Source organism: Kwoniella shandongensis, chromosome 4 (assembly GCF_008629635.2).
Source record: "Kwoniella shandongensis chromosome 4, complete sequence".
In the NCBI taxonomy this organism is placed as follows: Eukaryota; Fungi; Basidiomycota; class Tremellomycetes; order Tremellales; family Cryptococcaceae; genus Kwoniella; species Kwoniella shandongensis.
Genome location: NC_089290.1, coordinates 1,804,629 through 1,824,625, shown reverse-complemented (window position 1 = coordinate 1,824,625; position 19,997 = coordinate 1,804,629). Strand labels below are relative to the sequence as shown.

Sequence of the window (19,997 nt, the reverse complement as noted above, 5' to 3'; positions counted from 1 at the left end):
CTACAATAACATTGGCTCATCTTCATCCTGCTTCGATCCTTCTCCCGATATCACCTTGCCAACTGGCTCTGTATCCGTCTGGCCGTCCCTCGGTGTCTCTAAGTCTGTTTTCGATTCTACATCAGGCACAAAAGTCGTCGATGTGGTTGGCTCTTCCTCCATCGTGACGTCGATCAGGTCACCCTCTATGGCAGACGGTTGTACCTCGTCTTTCGTCTGAGCCACAGGAGCCTCATCAGGAGTTGCTGGACGTGGACCATCTCGAGAGTACACGAGCTAATGCGGGACACATCAGTCCGGCTCCAAGTACGCAGATGCCAGATGTCACTCACAATATAAGGACCTCCTTCCATCCATAATCCCGTCTTATCAGCGGTGATGGCCTCCCATTCAATCTGTAACCAATGATGACAATCAGCCATGGCTTCAGTTTGTACGAATACGTTCAGCTCACAAGGGTCACCTCATGCTCCTGGATCTTCCACCATCGACCATCCTCGCCTTTCACATACATATAAAGGTGGTTCGGTCCTACCAGCGCCCCGTCATGGAACAAGATAGCTCGAAGCGAGTACTGCGAGACCAGCAACTGGTTAGCTGTGTTTATCTTCCCATGTGTACCATACGCAAAACCCACCACATGCTGTTTCATAGCTGGATCATCCGTCTCAAAAACAGCCCCTGTTGCAGCTCTGTTGTGATCGTCCAGCTCAACCTTCAGTTCAGCTACCTTTGCCTTGAGGGTCTTCAGCGTTTGTTCGAGCTGCAAAAACAAATCAAATCAGCTTCGTCGTCGACGAAAGTCCTTTGCTACTCACCTTCTCCTTCATCTCTTTTCTTGATTCGGTCTGCATGGCATCGTCGCTTGACGGACTCGTGTCCAAGTGTTCAATGAGTCTATCTGACCATCAGGGAATGCACATCAAATGGCGGAAAGAGATACCCACGCTGCTATACTATCTTGGTAGTTATTTCCCTGTTGTTTGAGAATGAGTCAGCACTCATAATCTTCTGGTCCTCCTGAGCGCAACACTCACATTGTGCACCGTGAGATGATCGATCCTTTCCTGCGTTCTTCGAACATTGCCCGCGGAGACAGACTGCATAGCTCGTTTTTGAGCGGAATATGCCGCGTTACTTTTCATGAACCGGTCTACGTGTATCCAACGTGAGTATGAACTGGCCATCACACATTATATCCGCCGTTCAATGATGAGCGTGGGACTTACCTAGTATCACGGTCTCCTCCAACTTCCAAATCTCCCTCGCAGCACCTGCATTCCACCCAATCATCACGGTGAGAATGTCGCTCAACTCCTTTATACTCTGATCGGGTGCGTCTGCGACCCATAATATCTCTGCGAGATGACTATAAACATCGTTGGGAAGTCCGGCTCGACGACGAAAGTTGACGTGGGTAGCTGGTGGAGGAGGTGGATCGCGGTCGATCAGGGTACTAAACAGCCTGATGAACGAAATGTCAGTCATTGTCAATAGGAGTCATGTCTACGAACGGCCTCAATGGCCTTGGGGTGGACTCACCGTCTATATGGAGCTCGGAACCGTTCCAGATCCGCTTCTGAAACTTCATAGCGCTCGACATCTCCAGTACATATGCTGAGGATCTCTCGTTCAATCGCATAATGCATTTCTGTAAGCACGAGATGTCAGCGAAACCGGACGTATAGTATTTCGTCACTCCACACCCACCTATTGCAACATCGTTCGGAGGTAGTTGGTACTTCTCGTACCCATTCCTGAGCTCCTTCAAGGGCTCGTCGACCTCGACAAAACTCAACGGCTCTTCCTCAGCTTCCTTGAAGAAAGAGGCAAGCAGCGCAGCCTCTGTTATGGGATCAGTAATAACACTCAGCGATCAAGTAGCTCTCCACTCACTCCTCGACAGGGTGTTCTGTTGAGCCAGCGCCGTGTGTACGGCTTCTCTTAGCTGAGGAACGGCGACCATGGCTTGAACGAGATTGGCAGCATAGGTAGATTGGCCAGATTGAGAGAACAGCGCGACGGGTCTGCGGGACATTGACAACGTTCAGCGTCTCTCCTAACTCCATTCGCACATGAAGTGGAGTGCGAAATGATAGGTCGACTCACGCTCCCTCTTGCCGTCGAACGGGAACAGGCTTGTCCGCATCTCGTACAGCAGAAGCCGAGTGAAAGCTCGCCGTCATGAGCGATTCTTGAATAGCTCGATCCATATCCTCATCCTCCTTGGACTTGGTGGTAGTCTACGAACAACAATAGCAGTCAGCGACTCGCACACCTTATTCAACGCTCTAGTGGGAACGGGGAGGCTCTTTGCTGAACACCGTTACTCACCTGTCCAGCAGGGACCAAAGCCATCCTTCCATCTGGATCATTCTTCTCACTCGGCCCAAACAATTTCTGCATAACTTCCCCTTCTTCGTCTACTGTCTCCCCTTCCGGGCTAGGGGGTGGTACCCCCGTCGCTCTGAGACTTCTCTCTCGTTCTTGTCTTTTCTCATTCTCGTCAAAGTCGGTAATATCCAACTTCATACCTCCTTGCTCTGGGTCTGTTCCTGCCGTCATCGTTGTCGGTGCGGGTGCTGCTGCTGTTGGAGGACCAGACTCACATTGCGATAGAGCGATGGCTTTTCGTAATTCTTCATCTTCGTCATCGTCGACCAAAGTTGGTGTCAGAGAAGCTTGCGGTTGGACTGGTGGTAGAGGACGACGAGCAGGATATGGTGGAGGTAGCGTTTGAGCTGGAGGTGGTGGAGCAGGTGATGTGACATTCTGTCGGAAGGGATTGTTCGATCCGAGTTGGGGTTTGGTCGGTACGGGTTGAGTGACAGGAGTAGTAGGATAGGAAGATAATGTCGAATCGTCGTCTGCGTCAATGACTTCGCGGTGCTCGACTGATAGGACAGAAGAAGTGGTGAGCAGACATACATCAATTGCCGTAGCCTCGAAGGTGTACTACCACTCACCTGAAGTACCCTCTGACCTTTGCGGTCGCCAAGTGTCTTGAGCTAATGGTATCGGTTCAGGCTTGGGAGGTTCCGGTTGCCACTGCGAAGCGAGCGCGGTCAGCAAACCAAGCCATCTAAGAGCTGTCTTCCACCTTCAACTTCTCCTTCCCGCTCAGAGGTACACGCAATGTGAGCTTCGGAAGGTGGTCTGCTTTTAACAACGCGAACAAGTAATAATGATCCTTTGTCAACCACACGATAGGTAGTGAATACCCTAGCTCCTCAACGATCGATGACTTCACCTCACCCCATCTGATCTCCTTCATTGACACCAGTGATATAGGTATCGCACACTGAACTCACATTCGCTCCATCTCCGAAACACCAATTCACTGCCGGTTCCACACTATGGTACCTCGACGCAGCTTCTCGCGCCAGGACCGGCTCAATGCCCATATCCTTGAGAGCGTTGAACGTCGCTTCTGACACTGACATCTTGAAGAAGAGTGGGTATGCGCTTCCTCCCTGCTGGAAGTATTGGATATGTCACAGATGTTCACCAGAGATGAATGATGCAACCATGAGCGTCAAGGAAGAGAGCTGATGACAAGGGAAGAATAACGACCGCACAGTGACGATCAGTGTTATGACGTGGAAGATGAAATGGTCCGTGAAGGATATGACCCCGAGACGGTCTGATGAAAGCGAGCGAGCGTTCACACATGTATAGTGATATCCTACTATCTGTACAAACTACGGTACAGCGATACCATAAGACCCGTCACTCAAGCTACAGAAACTGATGCGAATCGTGTATGTCAATGTCCCCAACTAATCCAATCTCCTTCGACCCTTCCTTCGGATACAATAAATTTGCCCTTGATACAACTGTAAATAATGCTCAAAACACCTTCGTAGCTCGCACCGGCGACACGGGTCGAACTGGCACATTGTGACTCGGCCGTCTTACTGTCGCCACGGGAACAGCCAGCAGCCGTCGAGACTCCCACATACCGCAAATATGCCTGAATAGGTTGATACATCAATACGAGCTGTTCTGAAGAGGAGAGCAGGACTCACCGTTTTCCATTTCCCGCCTTGTCCTCGTCCACACGACACCCTCTCGAACAGAAAGTCAAACCACACTTCCTGCACTCCGGGAAGTTTACTCCCTTCACCGCACACACTCCACACGTTACATGCTTGGTCAAAGCGCTCGACAATTCCGCTGCCGCCAAAGCAGCATCAATGGGCGCAACAGCTTCGGACGGTTCAAATGGTAAACGACGTCGCGGCGTCGAAGCAGCTGTAGACGCCTTCTCATGCAATGTGGCTGCACGCAAAGAGCCGAAGTGAGGAGTCGATGCAACGGGTCGCAACATGTTGGTTGGAGAATTCGGTACAACAGTAAACTGACTATCACCCGCGTGGCCTTCGAGGTGCTCCGTAGTGGAAGCTCGTCGACCGGGTTTGATAGTGATGTTTGACCGATACGATGCAATGGGAGAACGAGAATCGAATAGGCGATCGGTCGATGTCAAAGGTGGTGGAGACATTCGCCAAGAAGCTAGAGACGGCCAACGTGATTCTGGTTGCGATTCAGCGGCCGATTCGGCAACCGATTCAGCAGCCAATTCACTAGCAGTGGACGCAGCTTGCAAGCGTCGAAGTCTTGCCACAGCTTTATCATCCTCTGGTCTACTTCTCTGAGGGCTCGGTGCATCTTCTGCCAGGGTGGTCAATGAAGCAACAGAGGGCGACGATTTGATTTGGGTTGATAGGATTCTCGGGGCAGACACGACAGAGGATATCGACGACAACGATGATTGCCGATGTCGACCAGAGATAGCCTTGCGTTTAGGCGAACAGTTGTCGACAGCTGGACGCTTATGTGAAGATGAGGCTAGCGTCGAGGAGCCGATAGTAGGGAAGGGAAATGCGCTAGACGACCCAGATTCGTCTCGAGGAGTGCTGGTCATGATCTTTAGTCGCTTTGCCGCTTGAAGGATCAGGTCATCGGCGTTATCCATGCCGGTGGGTGAGTAGGACGAGATAGTACGGAAATAGGCCTCGGCCTCTGCATCCGAGGCGGTAGACGCAAGCTTGACGAGTTGTCAGCGTATCTCACCGAAACAAGACACATTACGATACTCACCAGGTAGCGACCCATGACGTTCACTGCATTTCGCAATCGCTCCGCTTCCTTCTTATTCCTTCCGGACGCCATATCATCTGGCTTCAACATCTTCAGCTGGGTCATATGCTGCGCCACCGCTTTTCCTAGATACCAGACATTCCTCCCCTTCTCGCTTTCGTTCCTGGGTCGAAGAATAGGTGGAAGTTGCTGGAGAGAGATAGGTGGGAGGGCTACAGGATCGTGAGACTGGATGTGACCGTGGCGGTATAGCTGGAGGAGTGGCTGAAGAAGCTCCGCCTGGATGATTGCGTCAGTCTCATGGTGGTGGTCGTTGATGGATGAACTTACCATTGTTTTCAGACACTCTTGTTCCTCATTGTTCCCAGAAGTCATCCGGTCAAACGGATCTGACCGGCCGTCCGTGAAAGGTGTTCTGATCATCGATGATTCTTCAGTGAAGCCGGAACCAGATCCTCTTGATCTTGGGCCCGACATAGTGATGGTGGAGTCGGAAGCTTCTGACGATATGCTGGCAGTTGACTGTGACAGATCTTTGATTTCAAGGATTGAAGGTCGCTGAGTCGGGTGATGGGTAACCTTGTTCTTGCCCTTTGGGTCGAATGAGAGCATCTCTTCTTCTCCGTCTTCCATGATGTCGTTGCGGCTTTCTTGAATTTGAGTGCTCGAGGTTGTGTTGTTGGTCGTAGCTTGATGACTCCTCCGTTCCCTCTCCAACTGGTCTTGTACCAGCCATCCCAGACCTAAAACGAACCAGGCTCCGGCAACTCCCATTCCTTTCACATCTCTCACTGCTCTCTTCCCATCTTTCGGTATCTCCCATCTGGATCTCACAAGATCGACTCGCCGACTGACAGGAGGAGAGATAAGGGGAGGAGAAGGGGAAGGAACGTGGGCAGTGATCGGGGAGGCTGTTGAAGGGTATCCAAACAGTCGGGAAAAGAACCCAGAAGCCGATGTGAAACCATTGGTAGTCCCTGCGCGTGCATCAGATTCGGGACCGCTGTCATGGCGGTCGTAGGTCGTTGCTTCACTCGGACTGGAAGGTGTATCTTCCCGATCGAAGCCGGATCCACGAATGAGGAGATTTCCGAGAGCCAGACAAGCCGCCGCGGATCGATAAGGAGGGAGAGCAGCTTGAGTGTATAGCTTGATTGCAATGTCGGTGTGATGTGCGATCAGAGCGGTCTAGCGGATTATAAGAGAATATAGTCAGCGGTGCTCTGTCGATTATCAGATAAGAGTGGAACGGTCTTTCCAGTTGAGTCGATGATGTATGTTAGACGTACCTGAGCATCCCACAATAACCCCTCCTCATCTACATCCCCCTCGTCCTCCCTATCCTCACCATCCTCCTCATTATCTGTGCCCTCCTCATTGATATCAAGACGTTCCGAATCAACTTTACTGAGACCGACTAAGCGAGCGAGATTAGCGAAAGACCCTTTGAGCCCTAGACGGGTGACCGTGGGGAAGGACAGGGTCGAGGTGTTGGGCGATGAACCAGAACTGGCTCTGTCAAGGGATGCGATATGAGAGACTGTGCTCTGAGTGGTGGAAGTCATACCATCTGGCGCGGTCTGGTACAGTTTGTCAATGAATCTACCTTCAGTCAAGATATGCAAGAAGAAAGAGGATTAGGAGAATGACAACGCTTTGAAAACAGACAGCCCAAGAGGAGAACAACGTGATCATTTCAGGACAAATTGAGAAAGGGGGGAGGATCGTATAAAGCGTGCTTGACGGTGTGGCGTGAAAAGAGCAGAATACATGGTCAACAACGTGTGTATGCATAGGTCTCATGCATATGCTTGGAGGTTACAGCATGGATGCCTTATGCTGGACGCTTCTGTATACAGACAAGAGGCGTGACGTATCCTTGTGACGGGTCATGTACGTAGAAAATGAGATCAGCGCGCAGTGCCATCTTTTGCGCCTGCGATATTTTTGGACTACTTGCCTCTCGAACAGGTCGCACTCAATTGCGCTGTATCCGAGCACTTGGTTCAAGGACTCATCGCCGTACAACATACCTGCTCTGAGCCGATGTACAAGACAACTTTCGACAGTGACTGAAGCAGGAATGTCGCTTTGGGAAGGGGGTTCATGGCGTTGGTGTGCTACAGTGTGGCAAGAGGGATTGATCCTTTGAGGAGACTTCGGTGGCGCATCAGTCGTTGTTTCACCCTCGCATTCATTCCTTTGCTATCGCAAGCCGTGTCGTTGCGCCTATCACAGTACGGCTGAGGTAGAAAGAACCGTAAAAGGGCGGACTATGCAAGACGCATCTATGAACATGCTTTGCCACCGCTTCTCCCACAACACTATCACCAAACATTCACTTCAACTTCTACGTTAGCTCCACCACCTACCATGACGATCTTCTCCCACTCTTTTGAATCTATGTACTCGATTCGGGGCGACAATTCTCGTCTCAGATCGATTCTCCCTCACCGTCCTTCCTCTCGTATCGTCAGTAGTGTTGTCTCCAACACCCACAAGCTCTTCGACCCCGATACGCCACTCATAACGAAGGATGAATTTCTTGTTGCTTACGCAAGCAGATTCAGAACCCCGACACTTCTCTCTTTTGCAGATCCAACGTGTGAGTCTGCTGTTGAGAATGCGGAGGTCAAACTTCAACTAGCTCTCTACAACTACGCCCGTGACACCAAGCTGCATGAAACAGGTACAATTACCACTTTCGACAGAAAAGTACATGGAGTCGATGTCATCGAGACTACCATCAACCAGAAAGTGTCACAGGAAGGGACTGGCCAAAGCACTTATTTGGGGACAGTCAAGGGATATGTGAGAGCTGAGGATGGAGCGCGGAAACAGTTTATGTCGAAGGAGGCGGTGTTTTATGAGAACCTTCATGGGAGTGGGGAGACATATAGGGTCATCTGCGGTGATGATCCTAATACTATTTGGAGAAAGATGGGCTGGGAGGAACCGGGGGACTGGAGGCCGCACGCTGGTTCGACATTGAAGTGGCCAGAATTCAAACGGGATGAAACGTGAGCCAGTCTTTAGTAATTGGCTCGGTTGATGTGATCTCTGTCGGTTCCCAGATGTTAATTACGCAGACCCTCGCCTCAGTATAGTATGATGTTTGGATTGCAGAGGAGGCCATCACTTGTAGTCGACATGTATCATTCTGTGAAGACAACTACAAGAACACCTATTCGTACCACATTCTGAAAGAAGTCTGGTTACTTCCATGGTAGCCACTAACTACTGTATCTTCTCCTCTCGGAGATCCTCCATGTGTCACTGCACTGTAGGCATTCTACGATACACGACTGTGTAACAATGCCCCCAAATTCGTCAGGAGTACACGTTTGCGACCTATCTTCCTTTCATACTTCACCCCGATGCAGCACGTCAAACGCCTTATCTCACCCTTCGACGTCCTTCCTTCCCCGTTGACCTTTTGACTGTAGACATGGGTCGTACACACAGACATGTTCGCGGTCGCATCATTGATAGAGACCAGGAACATTGCCATCGAAGACACTGATTGAAGGCGCTGATTTAATCACTCAGCAATACACATCCGAGGTTTCATCCCAACGGAGGACTTGCCACTGCTGGAGTACATCCTTCTGACATCGTTTTAACTTAACCCACCAACACTCCGAATGGTCTCGCTCCCACAAGATTTTGCCACCATGCCTCCTTCATCACAAAGGCAGAACGCTTCAAAAGCCGTCAGCTCGCTGATAAACGACAAGACATGTTCCTTCGATTCCAAAGTTCCCATTACGACGATCGCAGGCCTCCACATCGCTGGCGACAATGCTTTCATGCGAGCGATTATTGATCGATCTGCCTCCGCAAGCGTCCCGAACATCGAACTAGTCAGTGAGGCGGACTACGAAAAACTTGACTCCGCTTTTCAAAGCTACTACCGGAACACAATTTACCCCGGTGGTGACTGCAGAATCCCCACTTCACATGCGCCGGTGTATGGTGTTGACGCAAAGATCACTATCACTTCGGTCACCCCCACCACGGACAGTGCCACAATTGATGCCACTCTCGTTGGTACCACCTGTGGTCAAGATGAGAGAACACGACACGAGTTTACCCGGATGATATTGAGATTCCATCTGAGTCGGTGCGAAGAAAGCAGAGACACCATGACAGCGGAAGCCGTTAGCGAGGACAATTTGAAGGAGAGCATAGCGGCCGCTGCAGCTCAAGCGAAGATCACTGCTTGGCTCGACAAGGTTGAACCAGAGTGAAGGTGGAGAGAACAGGAAAGGAGCTGTCTATGAGAAGTGGTAGGGCTCGTACGGTGCCTGTCAGTAGATTTGAAGCGATATGTTTGTCAGCCATGTATGTTTGGCATGATTCTGCTATTGCACGATGTCGTTCAGACACACAATGGAATCGCCAAACAGCCTGCAGGTCATACCGCACAGTGATGTCCAGATACCACGATACCCGATTCCTTCATTTGCTCTTCCTCTTCACCAGTCGTGACAGACTCCCTGTCACTTTTCCTGTCGAAACCGTTGACTATGGTGATGTACCATTGCGTGAGGGCATGATGGAAAATCCTTTCAGCGACTTCTGGATTGTATGACGCCTGTGTCTTGTATGGCAGTTGGGTGGAATGGCAAGACGTACTTCTGCAATAGTCAATGAAGTAATGGGGAGGTATGGCCTTCTAATGAGGTCAGACCTGCAATCATTTAGTCGTGGTGAATGCCTTCGTGTTTTTCCAACTGCTCAGTGTTTCACTCTTCCTTCCCTTTGTATTTTGTGAAGACATCTGCTTGACCGTTTGCTCGAATTTGCAAGATTTGAGGGTATAAACGCCTCCTCGAGCTTGACACCGCTTCTCTGTCATAAGACATTGTTCATTTCATTATTGCAGTTCAAGGTTCACATTGTACCCGTGCAGTCGACCACCCCTTTTTCCACACCAACAATGTCCAATACAAACCTCTCCAGGCCTCCCTCCTCCGCCGCAGACAATACAGACGAGACTCTGATCAGCCAGGTGGTAACAGACAAGACATGTCGTTCTGATCCTGCGACCCCGCTCAAGTCCAAAGATTTTGAGTCGGTCTTCAAAGATGTTTTCAGTCGTACACGGATTGTGGGCAAGTCCTTCACAGGGCAAGATCTGACAGACTTCCGAGGTGCGCTGTCGTGACATGTCCTCAGCCACAGGAAATGCTATCCCTCTGCAACATTTAGCAACTGGGAGGGAGAACCCATACACGGTATTTCAGCTACACTTCAATTTCACCCTCTCGGCCAAGAATCTGTTCAACGAGGCACCCTCTTTGTGGACTTGTATTACCGCAAGGGAAGTGACCGACAGACCATTGTGGAACGAAAGCTCATTATCACGTGTTGTCCCCGTTATGGGAACAAGGGGGATGAGTTTGAGATCAAGGATGATGATGATCCACCTCCGGTCCGCCCATCATGAGGGCTACCAACAACTGACACCTAGTGACGATAGCATGTCCTTTGTTTAGGGTCATATAGCTTAGATGGGCAGAGAGAACAGCACACGCATCATGGGAAAGAGTGCAGGCGGGTTGACCTGAATGTGTAATTGTTTATATGGAATGTGGTGACGATGCATTGTTTATAGTAAGAGAGGGATCCTGTCGCAACATCTCCATCGAGAAAGAAATCACTGTCCCATCACCCTCATCTAGACACATTTGATGCCTCTTCACCATATGTGTATCAGTAGTGACTACACTGGACTGAGCTACATCAGATCTTTCTCACGCGCGTTTTAATGCTTGAAGGTTCTGTGGCACCGCCAAGTGTGTGATCCTTCACCAAGCTTGACAATCACAAGTCCAGCTTAACATGATTTCATGCAAACTCAATATGAGACAGATCTATATAGGCACCTACGCCAGCGATATGGGGTAGGTCATAGTACCATTTGAAATTTGTTTTCTGCACACAAAGAGGGAGTAGGCCATCTTCACCTATACTAAGACAGTACACTTTGGATGGTTTTCCTGGTCTGCATAGTTTCCACTTTCCTTGTTGTGACCACTGTCCCCCGATTTGAGGTCTGTCATGACAGTGTATGGCAAATTGTTGTGCAATCACTTGCATCAATTGTGTCAGGATCACACCCATTGTGTGTGTCTCCCTGTCTTGTCTTCCCATCAAGTGTTTCATCCTTCATGCAGAGACCGAAAGACAGCCTAGCAACACAAGTAGAACACTGCTTCCATTTACAGTCATACTCAAACATGTAGTATACTTCATCCCCTAGCAGTCACATCCCTCCAGGGATAACCCTTATCCTCTCCTAACATAGTGACAGGCTCTTTGTATCAGAAACAGCTTCCTTTGGTGAAGTTCTCCCACTATCATGAAAGGTAATGTATCCCTGAAGTGCATCCTTTTAGCTGATGTGTTTTAAGTGTTGATACTGTTTAAGCATGGGTTTGCTACTCAAAGCTACTAGTATGTCACTTGACAAGACAGAGGGGATTTTTTTTCGTGCACTCGTAATACACAACTATTTGACCACCCCAAATCCCCAGTCCACTGCTACCATCTGCTCAACAACTACAGTCTCTTCATCACAGACATACCACCACTGCTTGAAGCCCCATCACACACCCTGCAACTGAATAACACTAATCTCAAACCTATACCCCTGTTTGTCACCTGTCCCTAAGCTCCATTAGCTCAGTCCACACCACACCCAAGTCTCATCATGGCCTCATCCTTCACCACATCTCAATCCACTTCCAATGCAACATCGACCAGTGATGTTGCATCACTTGCAAGCTTCAGAAAGGCATTCAGTGCAAAGTATCACGATCGTTCTGCTCCTCACCAGATCATGGTTGTTGTACCATTAGGGGAACAAACAGGCAAATCTGATGACAGAAGGACACTTACACAGTGGGACAAAACCACTATGGGATCTGGGGATCTACAAAAACAAGTTGAAACCTTTCTCTCCCAAGAGTGTCGCACATTGCAGCCTCAGAGCCCAGAGACATTTCTCCCAAGACTCTTGACAGACTCACAGCCTGTCGCACTCAGCCCCCTTGACAAAGTTGGTGCAAAACTTCAATCCTGTTATGCTACCATGTCAAACTTGTTGCCCTCCACTCTTCCCTCCACTCTTTCAGGAAGCCCCCAGACTAATCCTCCCTGCTATCAAGGCCACAAGATCAATGACATCATTTTTTGTGGCGTCATCCACGGTTTTGAGGAGGACAAAAGCACAAATGATCGCCAATTCACTTGCTCATTTAATGGGTGGCTGGAGGTGGAAGATGGTGGTGCTGTTGACATCATGGCACGTGATTACAGTCTGGTAGCTCCAGGGGATGGAAGTGGCATCAGAACCACAGAGTCTACAGGGATTGACTTGGACACTGCTAGAATGAGGTTGGATGATGTAGACTTTGCATTTGGCTCATAAAATACAGAGGAGAGCCAGACAGATACAGAGCAGCAGCAAGGACTGGGCATGAGAAGGGAGTGACCGTTGTTAGTGTGTTCCTCAATGGTATGTTAGTGAGCTAGATACCAACACAAGATTTCAATTCATTTCACATGTCGATACTATGGACATTTGTTGCAGAGGAGAGTGATGTACATGAGTAGTGATGAATAAGTTCACAAGGAGGACATGCATAGGCCACTTGAAGGGAAAAAAAGAAGACAACTGTATCGGACGGGTACAACCCACAACCCTGCTTCAGCAATTGCCTGCCAGCCTTCCTTGGCCGCTGCTGACTTTCATTATACATGACCTACCCTGTCAAGCTGTAAGGTATGTAGAGATTGTCACAGCATCCCCTTTGAGATCTGTTGCTTTGTCATTTCCCAAAGTAGCAATCACAACTTTGCATAAGGTGTGTCTCACCTTTCAATCACCCCAGGCATTGAAGGGTATCATTCAATACAGTGTCATATCCCATCAAAGGTGGTCTGTCAAGGGATAGTTCCCTACAGCCTACATGCTTCTGCATATTGCAATGGTCTCCAAATGCCTTTTCCAATTAGTTCTTGAAGTTCATTGTCTCCAAAACCTAACATCTCATTCTCACCCTTGATACCAGATCCTATCCTCCTACCATGAGCGCCTCTCGATCTGGTTCCACGAACTACTGCATGGCACCAAGCAAGATTCCATCCTTGTTGCACTCTAAGCAGGACTTTTTCAAATCATATGACGAAGCTTGCAAAAACATCATAACTGTAGTTGAGTGTGACAGTGAAACAGGCAAGATCTCCAACAAAGAGTTGGAAAGTGGCAGTAGGGAAAAGACTGAGACTGAATACCTGGAGGATATGAAAGTGCTTACAGCAGAACAGTTTGATGGGCTGACAAGGTTTCTTGAGAGAAAATGTAGGACTGCTCACACATCAACTCTTCCTCCAATCCTTACGACCCACGCAGAACTTGGTCTTGTTACCAATGAGAATGTACAGATCAGTGGTGTCAATATCTACGCTAAGTGTTGGGATTATCATGAGGATGAGAAGGACAAGAGTACACATCTCACTACTGAGCTTGATGGATGCGTGATTGATGAGAAAATGAAGCAGCACCAGTCCCTCGAAGGAAAATACCTTTTCCAAGTCTCAGCAGATGGCAGTGAATGCAGGTCGTTGGATTATGACCAGTCTGGCCAGCAACTAAACAAAGAATGGAGGGCAAGTGATGGAGGTCAGACATTGCACAGTGTGGGAACAAAGAGAAGGGCAGAGAGCAGGGACAGCTCCAGAAGGAAAAGGTGCTGCTCCACTGTCAATTTGGAGAAGGAGATGGACCTTAGTTAGTTATCGCACAATTCTGATGTGAAATTTGGTGTAGAATCAGCTTTTTTTAGGGCAGTATCTCTTTCTTGGGGTAGTCATATACATAAGATATGATTACCATGAGGATATGGTGTCTACAGTCAAGTATAGTGTACCAATCTAGCCAAAAATGTCTATTGCGTATACTTTGTCTTGTGGCTATTCTCTGACCTCAAAACAGTTTGTTGGTCCAGCTATACATCTGAAATACAGCATATTCACTAGGCCATTGGCCAGCCCTGAGGTGAGGAATGTCTGATTTCATAATTGCCGTCTGTCATTGGCTGTCCAATTGATGTGATGCATTGGGGCAAGCCACCACTTCAATCATGATAGTAGAAGACCACATTGGGCTTCTGACCCATCAAAAGCCTTCTGTTACAGCTATGAAACATCTCGAAGATCCAATAATTGTGCATCTTGTCAAAATACATTTCCCTGAATTTCTTCTAAAACATCACTGTTAGACTTGGTTGGGAGAGAATCCTCATCAGTAGTGTGTTGGTGACATCACATATGTGGATTTGTGCTTCCTCCACCAATGGGCCTTCTGTTTCAGGTGTCAAACATATCAGCCCTCCCTTGACCACCTACCCTGTCAAATTGAACGATCCATTGAGTCCCTGAGACATTGCTTCTGTACTGGGTATATGAAGGGAGGCACTTTGCCATCATATTTGTCTGTACATGGGCATCACCATGGTATATAGTATATGAGGGTTCCATGATTGCCACTCCTTGCCCACCTCAAATATCATTTACAATATTCAATTGGTCTCCTCCAATTCGTCTTCCCTTCTGAGGCAGCACAACACATATCATCCCCTCCCCATACACCACCACTGACCACGTACTATGACATATTCACTACCTGCAAACTCTACCAGACATGCTTTCAGTGGTACTCAAACCACTGGAGTCACTGTCTCATCTGATGCCGGTGTCTCAAGTTTGGATTCAGCCAAGACAAGTCAAGCGCCTCTCAACATTCTTGATCTCCCCAAAGTGTGGGCAAATGCAGTGCTCAGTATCAAGTTCAAGGAGATCACCACATCAAAGGACACTGAAATCAATTGGGCTAATTTGAAACTGATAGAACAGTTTCGCAGTCAGGGACTGGAACAGATCCGTAAACAGATCCGTCAATCAATTCACGATCACACATATGACGCCCTTGTACCTCATACACTGCATTTTAGGTACAAAAGAGCCAAGGAAAACCCAGATGACAACCCCTCCGGCACAGATCTGATTTGGAAGGAAAGACCAGTCACTGGGTTCCGTATCGAGGATAGAGGTGTGCAGATATCTGTGATCAAGAGATTTGAGACACGGGGATTTGCCACTTTCAACCTCAGGGGATACCTAGAAGATGCAAATGGAGATGTCAATCCTATCTTCGACCAGGATATTGGCTATGAATTCACACCAGGTAAAGCAACATCACTTCAACCAGGTTATCGAGACTACAGCCTCCCAATGATGGGTGAATGGCAGACACCTGACAAACTGAAAGACAGGGAAGCAAGAGAGAGAGATCCTCTCACCGACAACAGTTGGTGCTTACAGCCGGATCATTTCAGCGACATGAGGGAGTGGTGCAGGGAGAGAAGTATAGGGTCGCAATATATTTGACTGATCTTCATCGAGGTGGTTGCTTGTGCAATAATGAGTTGTCAAGGATATAAGGGGAACTATGAGGTAGATACTTAGAATACTGCGACATGATGTTCTGCAGCAATGTATGGCAGATTCATACAAAGAAGTGCAATCACCTCTCTTTGAAAGCTTCCTCTTCATAGAGCCATACCCCCACTCCAATGCTACAGCAGTGGCATGCAGAGAAGTGCTTACACAAAATGGCCAGGAAGGCCAGCTGCAATGGTGGAAGACCACATTTGGTTCTGACATCATACAGACCACCTGTTACGGACATGCTGTCTCATAGACCTATTCGATGTTTACATTGTCACAGTGGTGACCCTTGGGAAAAGTCTCAAACACTGATGTTACCCTTGACCTCCAAAAGAAGGCTTCTGTCACGACCCAGTACAGCTGAACGAACGACTTATGTTGTGACACCTCGACTCAGCCTCCAAATAGTTCGACTCGTCATCCGTTGGGAACTAGTTCGTGGTTGGTCCAGAGACAGCCGTTGTAGGAGATGACTGACTTGACTGTGCAATCGTTCCCATAGTTTTGATAGCATCACTGGTACTTTTATACAGGAACACATGACTTGTACATAGTTATTCCTGTGATGAATATATATTCCTCTGTCTAGCTCACTACTGTGGTACCATTACAGCGCTCTGCTAGTCAACCCCAAGTCTCGTACATTCGGTACTCGACTCGTACAATTTGGTATAGGACTTTGTGCTATTCGTAACCCGTATTCCCCGCTGAGGCCCGTCAACGGACCCGCCTCTGACACCTGGCTATTTGTGTGACCTTTTCTCCCGTCAATGTCCGCTTGTTGACCATAAAACCGCTTTTCCACCTCAACAGCCTTCTGTCACAGATGTGACACACTCAGACCTCCACCCAGGTTGAAATCAGCAGAGATACATGGCTATATGGGTGTCTGTTTGATTGGAAGTGATTGCGTGCAAGGTATTGGGGGGCAGAAGAGATATCGATTTTACAGTGTGAATCTTTCAACTTTGCAATATGACGTTGTTCGACAATGGTCCACAAATGTGGTAAAGGAGAGTAATTGCAATAACCCACAACGAATATTCCAAGGGGTTGGTAGACGTTACTTTTAGATTCATCTTTGTAACTGTCTCAAAGCGTCAAATATGCACCCGAAACTGTAGACATTGTTTAGTAAGGCGGCCGAGTCTATGTCGTGGAAGCAAAACATACATTGCCATCCTCCTATGGTCTGTGAACTGATTCTTAGCATATACCATTATTAACTATTGTGCAAACAGTGACACAATCCTGTTGCTGGACCCAATGGTCTGGCTAGCTCTTTTTATCAATATTGTCACCACTGCCACTAATGGTAGTCGGAACAAGGTCAATCTTGCAGCCAGCCTGAGACACTGTCCTTCTCATGGGTACCTCCTGTTTTGTTTCACACCAGTGTAAAGTTACAACTCTTGGCCCCATGTCATCAGATATAACTGACCTGCAGTGTGGGCAGTAATGTCATTGTGCTGGACCAGAAGCAGACGATAAGGGGATAAGCCCATGTTGTGCTTCTTGCGTGCCAAATGCCTCATGTCACAGATGTGAAACTGGTCAGAGACGGATCCTGCGTCGTCAGGTGATGCTCTCTGAAAGTCTCAGACATCACAAACATCACATGACACTTAACTTCATATCAAGAAGTATGCTTCTTGGATAGTGGACTGTACCCATGGTAAGCATCTTAAGGTGTACTAGAGATGCAACTTGTCAATCTTTGCCCCTCAATTCCTCCTTGAAATATATTTCATATTGATATCATTCAACAAGCCTCATCCTAACTTATCTTACTTTGTCAAGTGACACCCAGCTCAATCACTCATCAGACTACACATAGCATCCATTATGTCTGACACACCACCTTCACAATCCACCACTGTTGGTCCCATCAACACCAATCTGGGTGACCTCAACATCACTGACAACAATGACTCCACTTTCTGTTGCGGCTCCATTCTTTCAGCACCACCTTCACCAACCAGCTCTATTGATTCTGACATCACTGAGAGGGCTCAGTCCATCTTCACCAATGATGAGTCCGAGACCTCCAGTTTAGCTGATTCTGTTTTATTGGTCCGGCCTGTCACTCCACCATTCATTCCAGCACCCACTAGTAGGGATCCTCTCAGACTGGCCAGTCTCTACAGCGAATGGGTGGATGCTGTTAGCAACGTCACATTTGAGGGAGCCAGGGCTTTTGCAATGAGGACTGTCAGTGAAGGGGATGAACAAATCATCAGCCACTTCAATAGTGAAGGAGAGGGACACGACACCTTGCGCAAAGTCATCACAGATGATGCCTACAAGTTTATCTTTCCTTCTGGTCTTCAACAAGAGGCTGCTGAAGCTGATCCCTTTGAGGACTTCTTGTGGCAAGGGCGACTGGTCACTGGACTCCGTATCCACGGGTCAGACGTCAGAGTTCGCACATCTTCCACCCCATGGAGCGGACGTCAGACATCATGCCTTGTCACTCTCAAGGGATACTTTGAGCATCACGCCGAGAATGAAGATCTGTACACCTTTCCAGTCTTCCACTGGAATGTGAACTGCTATGTCACCCCAGAGTCCGCTCAAGAAGTCCGGATGTATGAACACGATGTCCGCATCCCATGGGGCCCAAGGCATGCAAACTGGAAGTCACAAACAGCACTGGAGGTATGGGAAGAGGAGACAAAAAACCCTGATGGTAAGGGGTGGTGGAAGATTCGTGGCTTGACTGGCTAGGATAGCAAGGAATATATGGGGAGATACCAGTGGGATTGTGTCATATCTGTCTAACCATTTCCGTTGTGTGTGTGTGTGTGTGTTGGGAGATGACAAGTACATAGTGATAATGGTCATGCTATGCTGTGAATAGTATAACATTGTGATGGGGAATGATGTGCAGCCGTCACAGTGAGAGCGCTCAACTCACCACAAAATATAGCATCCTGTTCCATGGGAAATTTGTTTCTTACTCTTGCTCCTGTCCCAGCTTTGAAAGCTTCCATCATGACTTGTGGCAAATGGTTGTGACATACTGCTAGGAAGGCAGAGCGCATTGTGCTTCTTCCTCAACAATGACCTTCTGTTACAGATGTGAAACCCATCCTGGAATTCCATTCACTACAACGACCCTCAAGGTGATGGATCCTTTGATACGATGTTAGACAAGACTGTGACACTTGGCTATTTATGAGCACTGCCCCCACCATTCACAAAGGCTTTGAGCTACTTGAACAAACGAGACTTCTGTTACAGATGTAAAACACTTCAATGGTACATGACTTTTCACTGTGTTGTGTCAATTGAAGAATCCTTTGAAAGTTGTGTCCCTTCAGTGATGCCCTTGCATGAAGGGGAATGTGTCAACAGCATTGTGGTGTCCCCAGCAACACAGACTGTGCATGACATATAAGCAATATGGGTCTGAGGCTTTGCCACTCATTCCTGTTTGGAACATATTCCATATCCATATCATTAAACAAGTTTCATTTCAAGTCATCTCGCATTCACTCATCAAGCATCTCATATCACACTTACCAACACAGCACAACACAACACAGCACAACACAACAACATGTCCTACAACACACCTACCTCTTCCGGAGTCACTGGCTACAACAATTCCACCATCACATCAGGCTCAAACACATCTGGTCCAGCTTCGAGTGGTTCTGGTGTCCAGTACATCAAAGCTTCTGATCTGAAGAAAGCGTTCGATGATGCAGCAGACCACATCCAAATACCAAAATACTTTCTTTCAACAGAAGCAAACAGTTCGACCAATCCTGTTAAACAACTGAATAACATAATACGCCTTGAGTGGCTTGAACGGGACATGCCTGACTTTCTTCGTAACTCACTTCAAAATCGTTGGTGGGCTGATTCAACTTCACCCTATGAGCTGCTTCTACCTCAGTCCCTCCGGGACCAGGTTCCTTATGCTCAAAGCAAACAACAGCGTGCGAACAACCTTTCTCAAAGCCTGACATGGCAAGGAAAACCGATCACAGGGTTCCGATTCCGTGTTTCGGGTGTTGAGCTTGACATTACTTCTCAGCAGGGCACCTTTGACAAGACAGCGAGATTTTCACTTGCGGGATATCTCGACGCTGCCGACGATACAACCTGTAGGATTTTTGATCGTGAAGTGAGCTACAGCCTTGTCGCGGCGGAAACGAATGCTCTGAGTGCGGAAGCTTTGGTTCCACCACTCAATGAAGAGGTTACAGGGCGATGGATGTCAAGTGAGGAAGTGGAAGACTGGGTGTACTTGGAAAGGATCAAAGAGAACCAGAATCTACCTTCTCAAATTGCTACCGAGTGGGATGAGCTGCAGATGGTCGCCAACACTTTGAGAGAGTCAGAAGGAAACTAAGCAGGCACTAATT

The 19,997-nt window shown here is 48.2% G+C and overlaps 5 protein-coding genes across 5 annotated transcripts; 3 read left to right on the top strand and 2 right to left on the bottom strand.

The window, feature by feature from the left end:
* On the bottom strand, positions 1–3,443 carry CI109_102697 (uncharacterized protein; the record flags this gene model as incomplete). The annotated part of the gene is made up of 15 exons (XM_032008221.1): positions 1–276; positions 333–395; positions 455–574; positions 638–763; positions 819–897; positions 948–976; positions 1,038–1,153; positions 1,230–1,465; positions 1,543–1,651; positions 1,711–1,845; positions 1,897–2,027; positions 2,110–2,243; positions 2,335–2,894; positions 2,967–3,048; positions 3,312–3,443. 15 exons carry the CDS (start codon positions 3,441–3,443, stop codon positions 1–3), a joined length of 2,328 nt encoding a protein of 775 aa, XP_031857483.1.
* A 406-nt stretch (positions 3,444–3,849) lies between these two features.
* Positions 3,850–7,211, bottom strand: CI109_102696 (uncharacterized protein; the record flags this gene model as incomplete). The annotated part of the gene is made up of 6 exons (XM_032008222.1): positions 3,850–3,973; positions 4,029–5,050; positions 5,104–5,382; positions 5,434–6,291; positions 6,393–6,683; positions 7,137–7,211. The coding sequence occupies 6 exons, from the start codon at positions 7,209–7,211 to the stop codon at positions 3,850–3,852; spliced, it is 2,649 nt and encodes an 882-aa protein (XP_031857484.1).
* Positions 7,212–7,476: 265 nt separating this feature from the next.
* On the top strand, positions 7,477–8,127 carry CI109_102695 (uncharacterized protein; the record flags this gene model as incomplete). Its single annotated transcript, XM_032008223.1, has 1 exon — positions 7,477–8,127. One exon carries the CDS (start codon positions 7,477–7,479, stop codon positions 8,125–8,127), a length of 651 nt encoding a protein of 216 aa, XP_031857485.1.
* A 620-nt stretch (positions 8,128–8,747) lies between these two features.
* On the top strand, positions 8,748–9,353 carry CI109_102694 (uncharacterized protein; the record flags this gene model as incomplete). The annotated part of the gene is made up of 1 exon (XM_032008224.2): positions 8,748–9,353. The coding sequence occupies one exon, from the start codon at positions 8,748–8,750 to the stop codon at positions 9,351–9,353; it is 606 nt and encodes a 201-aa protein (XP_031857486.2).
* Positions 9,354–19,183: 9,830 nt separating this feature from the next.
* CI109_102693 (uncharacterized protein) lies at positions 19,184–19,984 on the top strand (the record flags this gene model as incomplete). Its single annotated transcript, XM_032008226.1, has 1 exon — positions 19,184–19,984. The coding sequence occupies one exon, from the start codon at positions 19,184–19,186 to the stop codon at positions 19,982–19,984; it is 801 nt and encodes a 266-aa protein (XP_031857488.1).
* Positions 19,985–19,997: the final 13 nt, after the last annotated feature.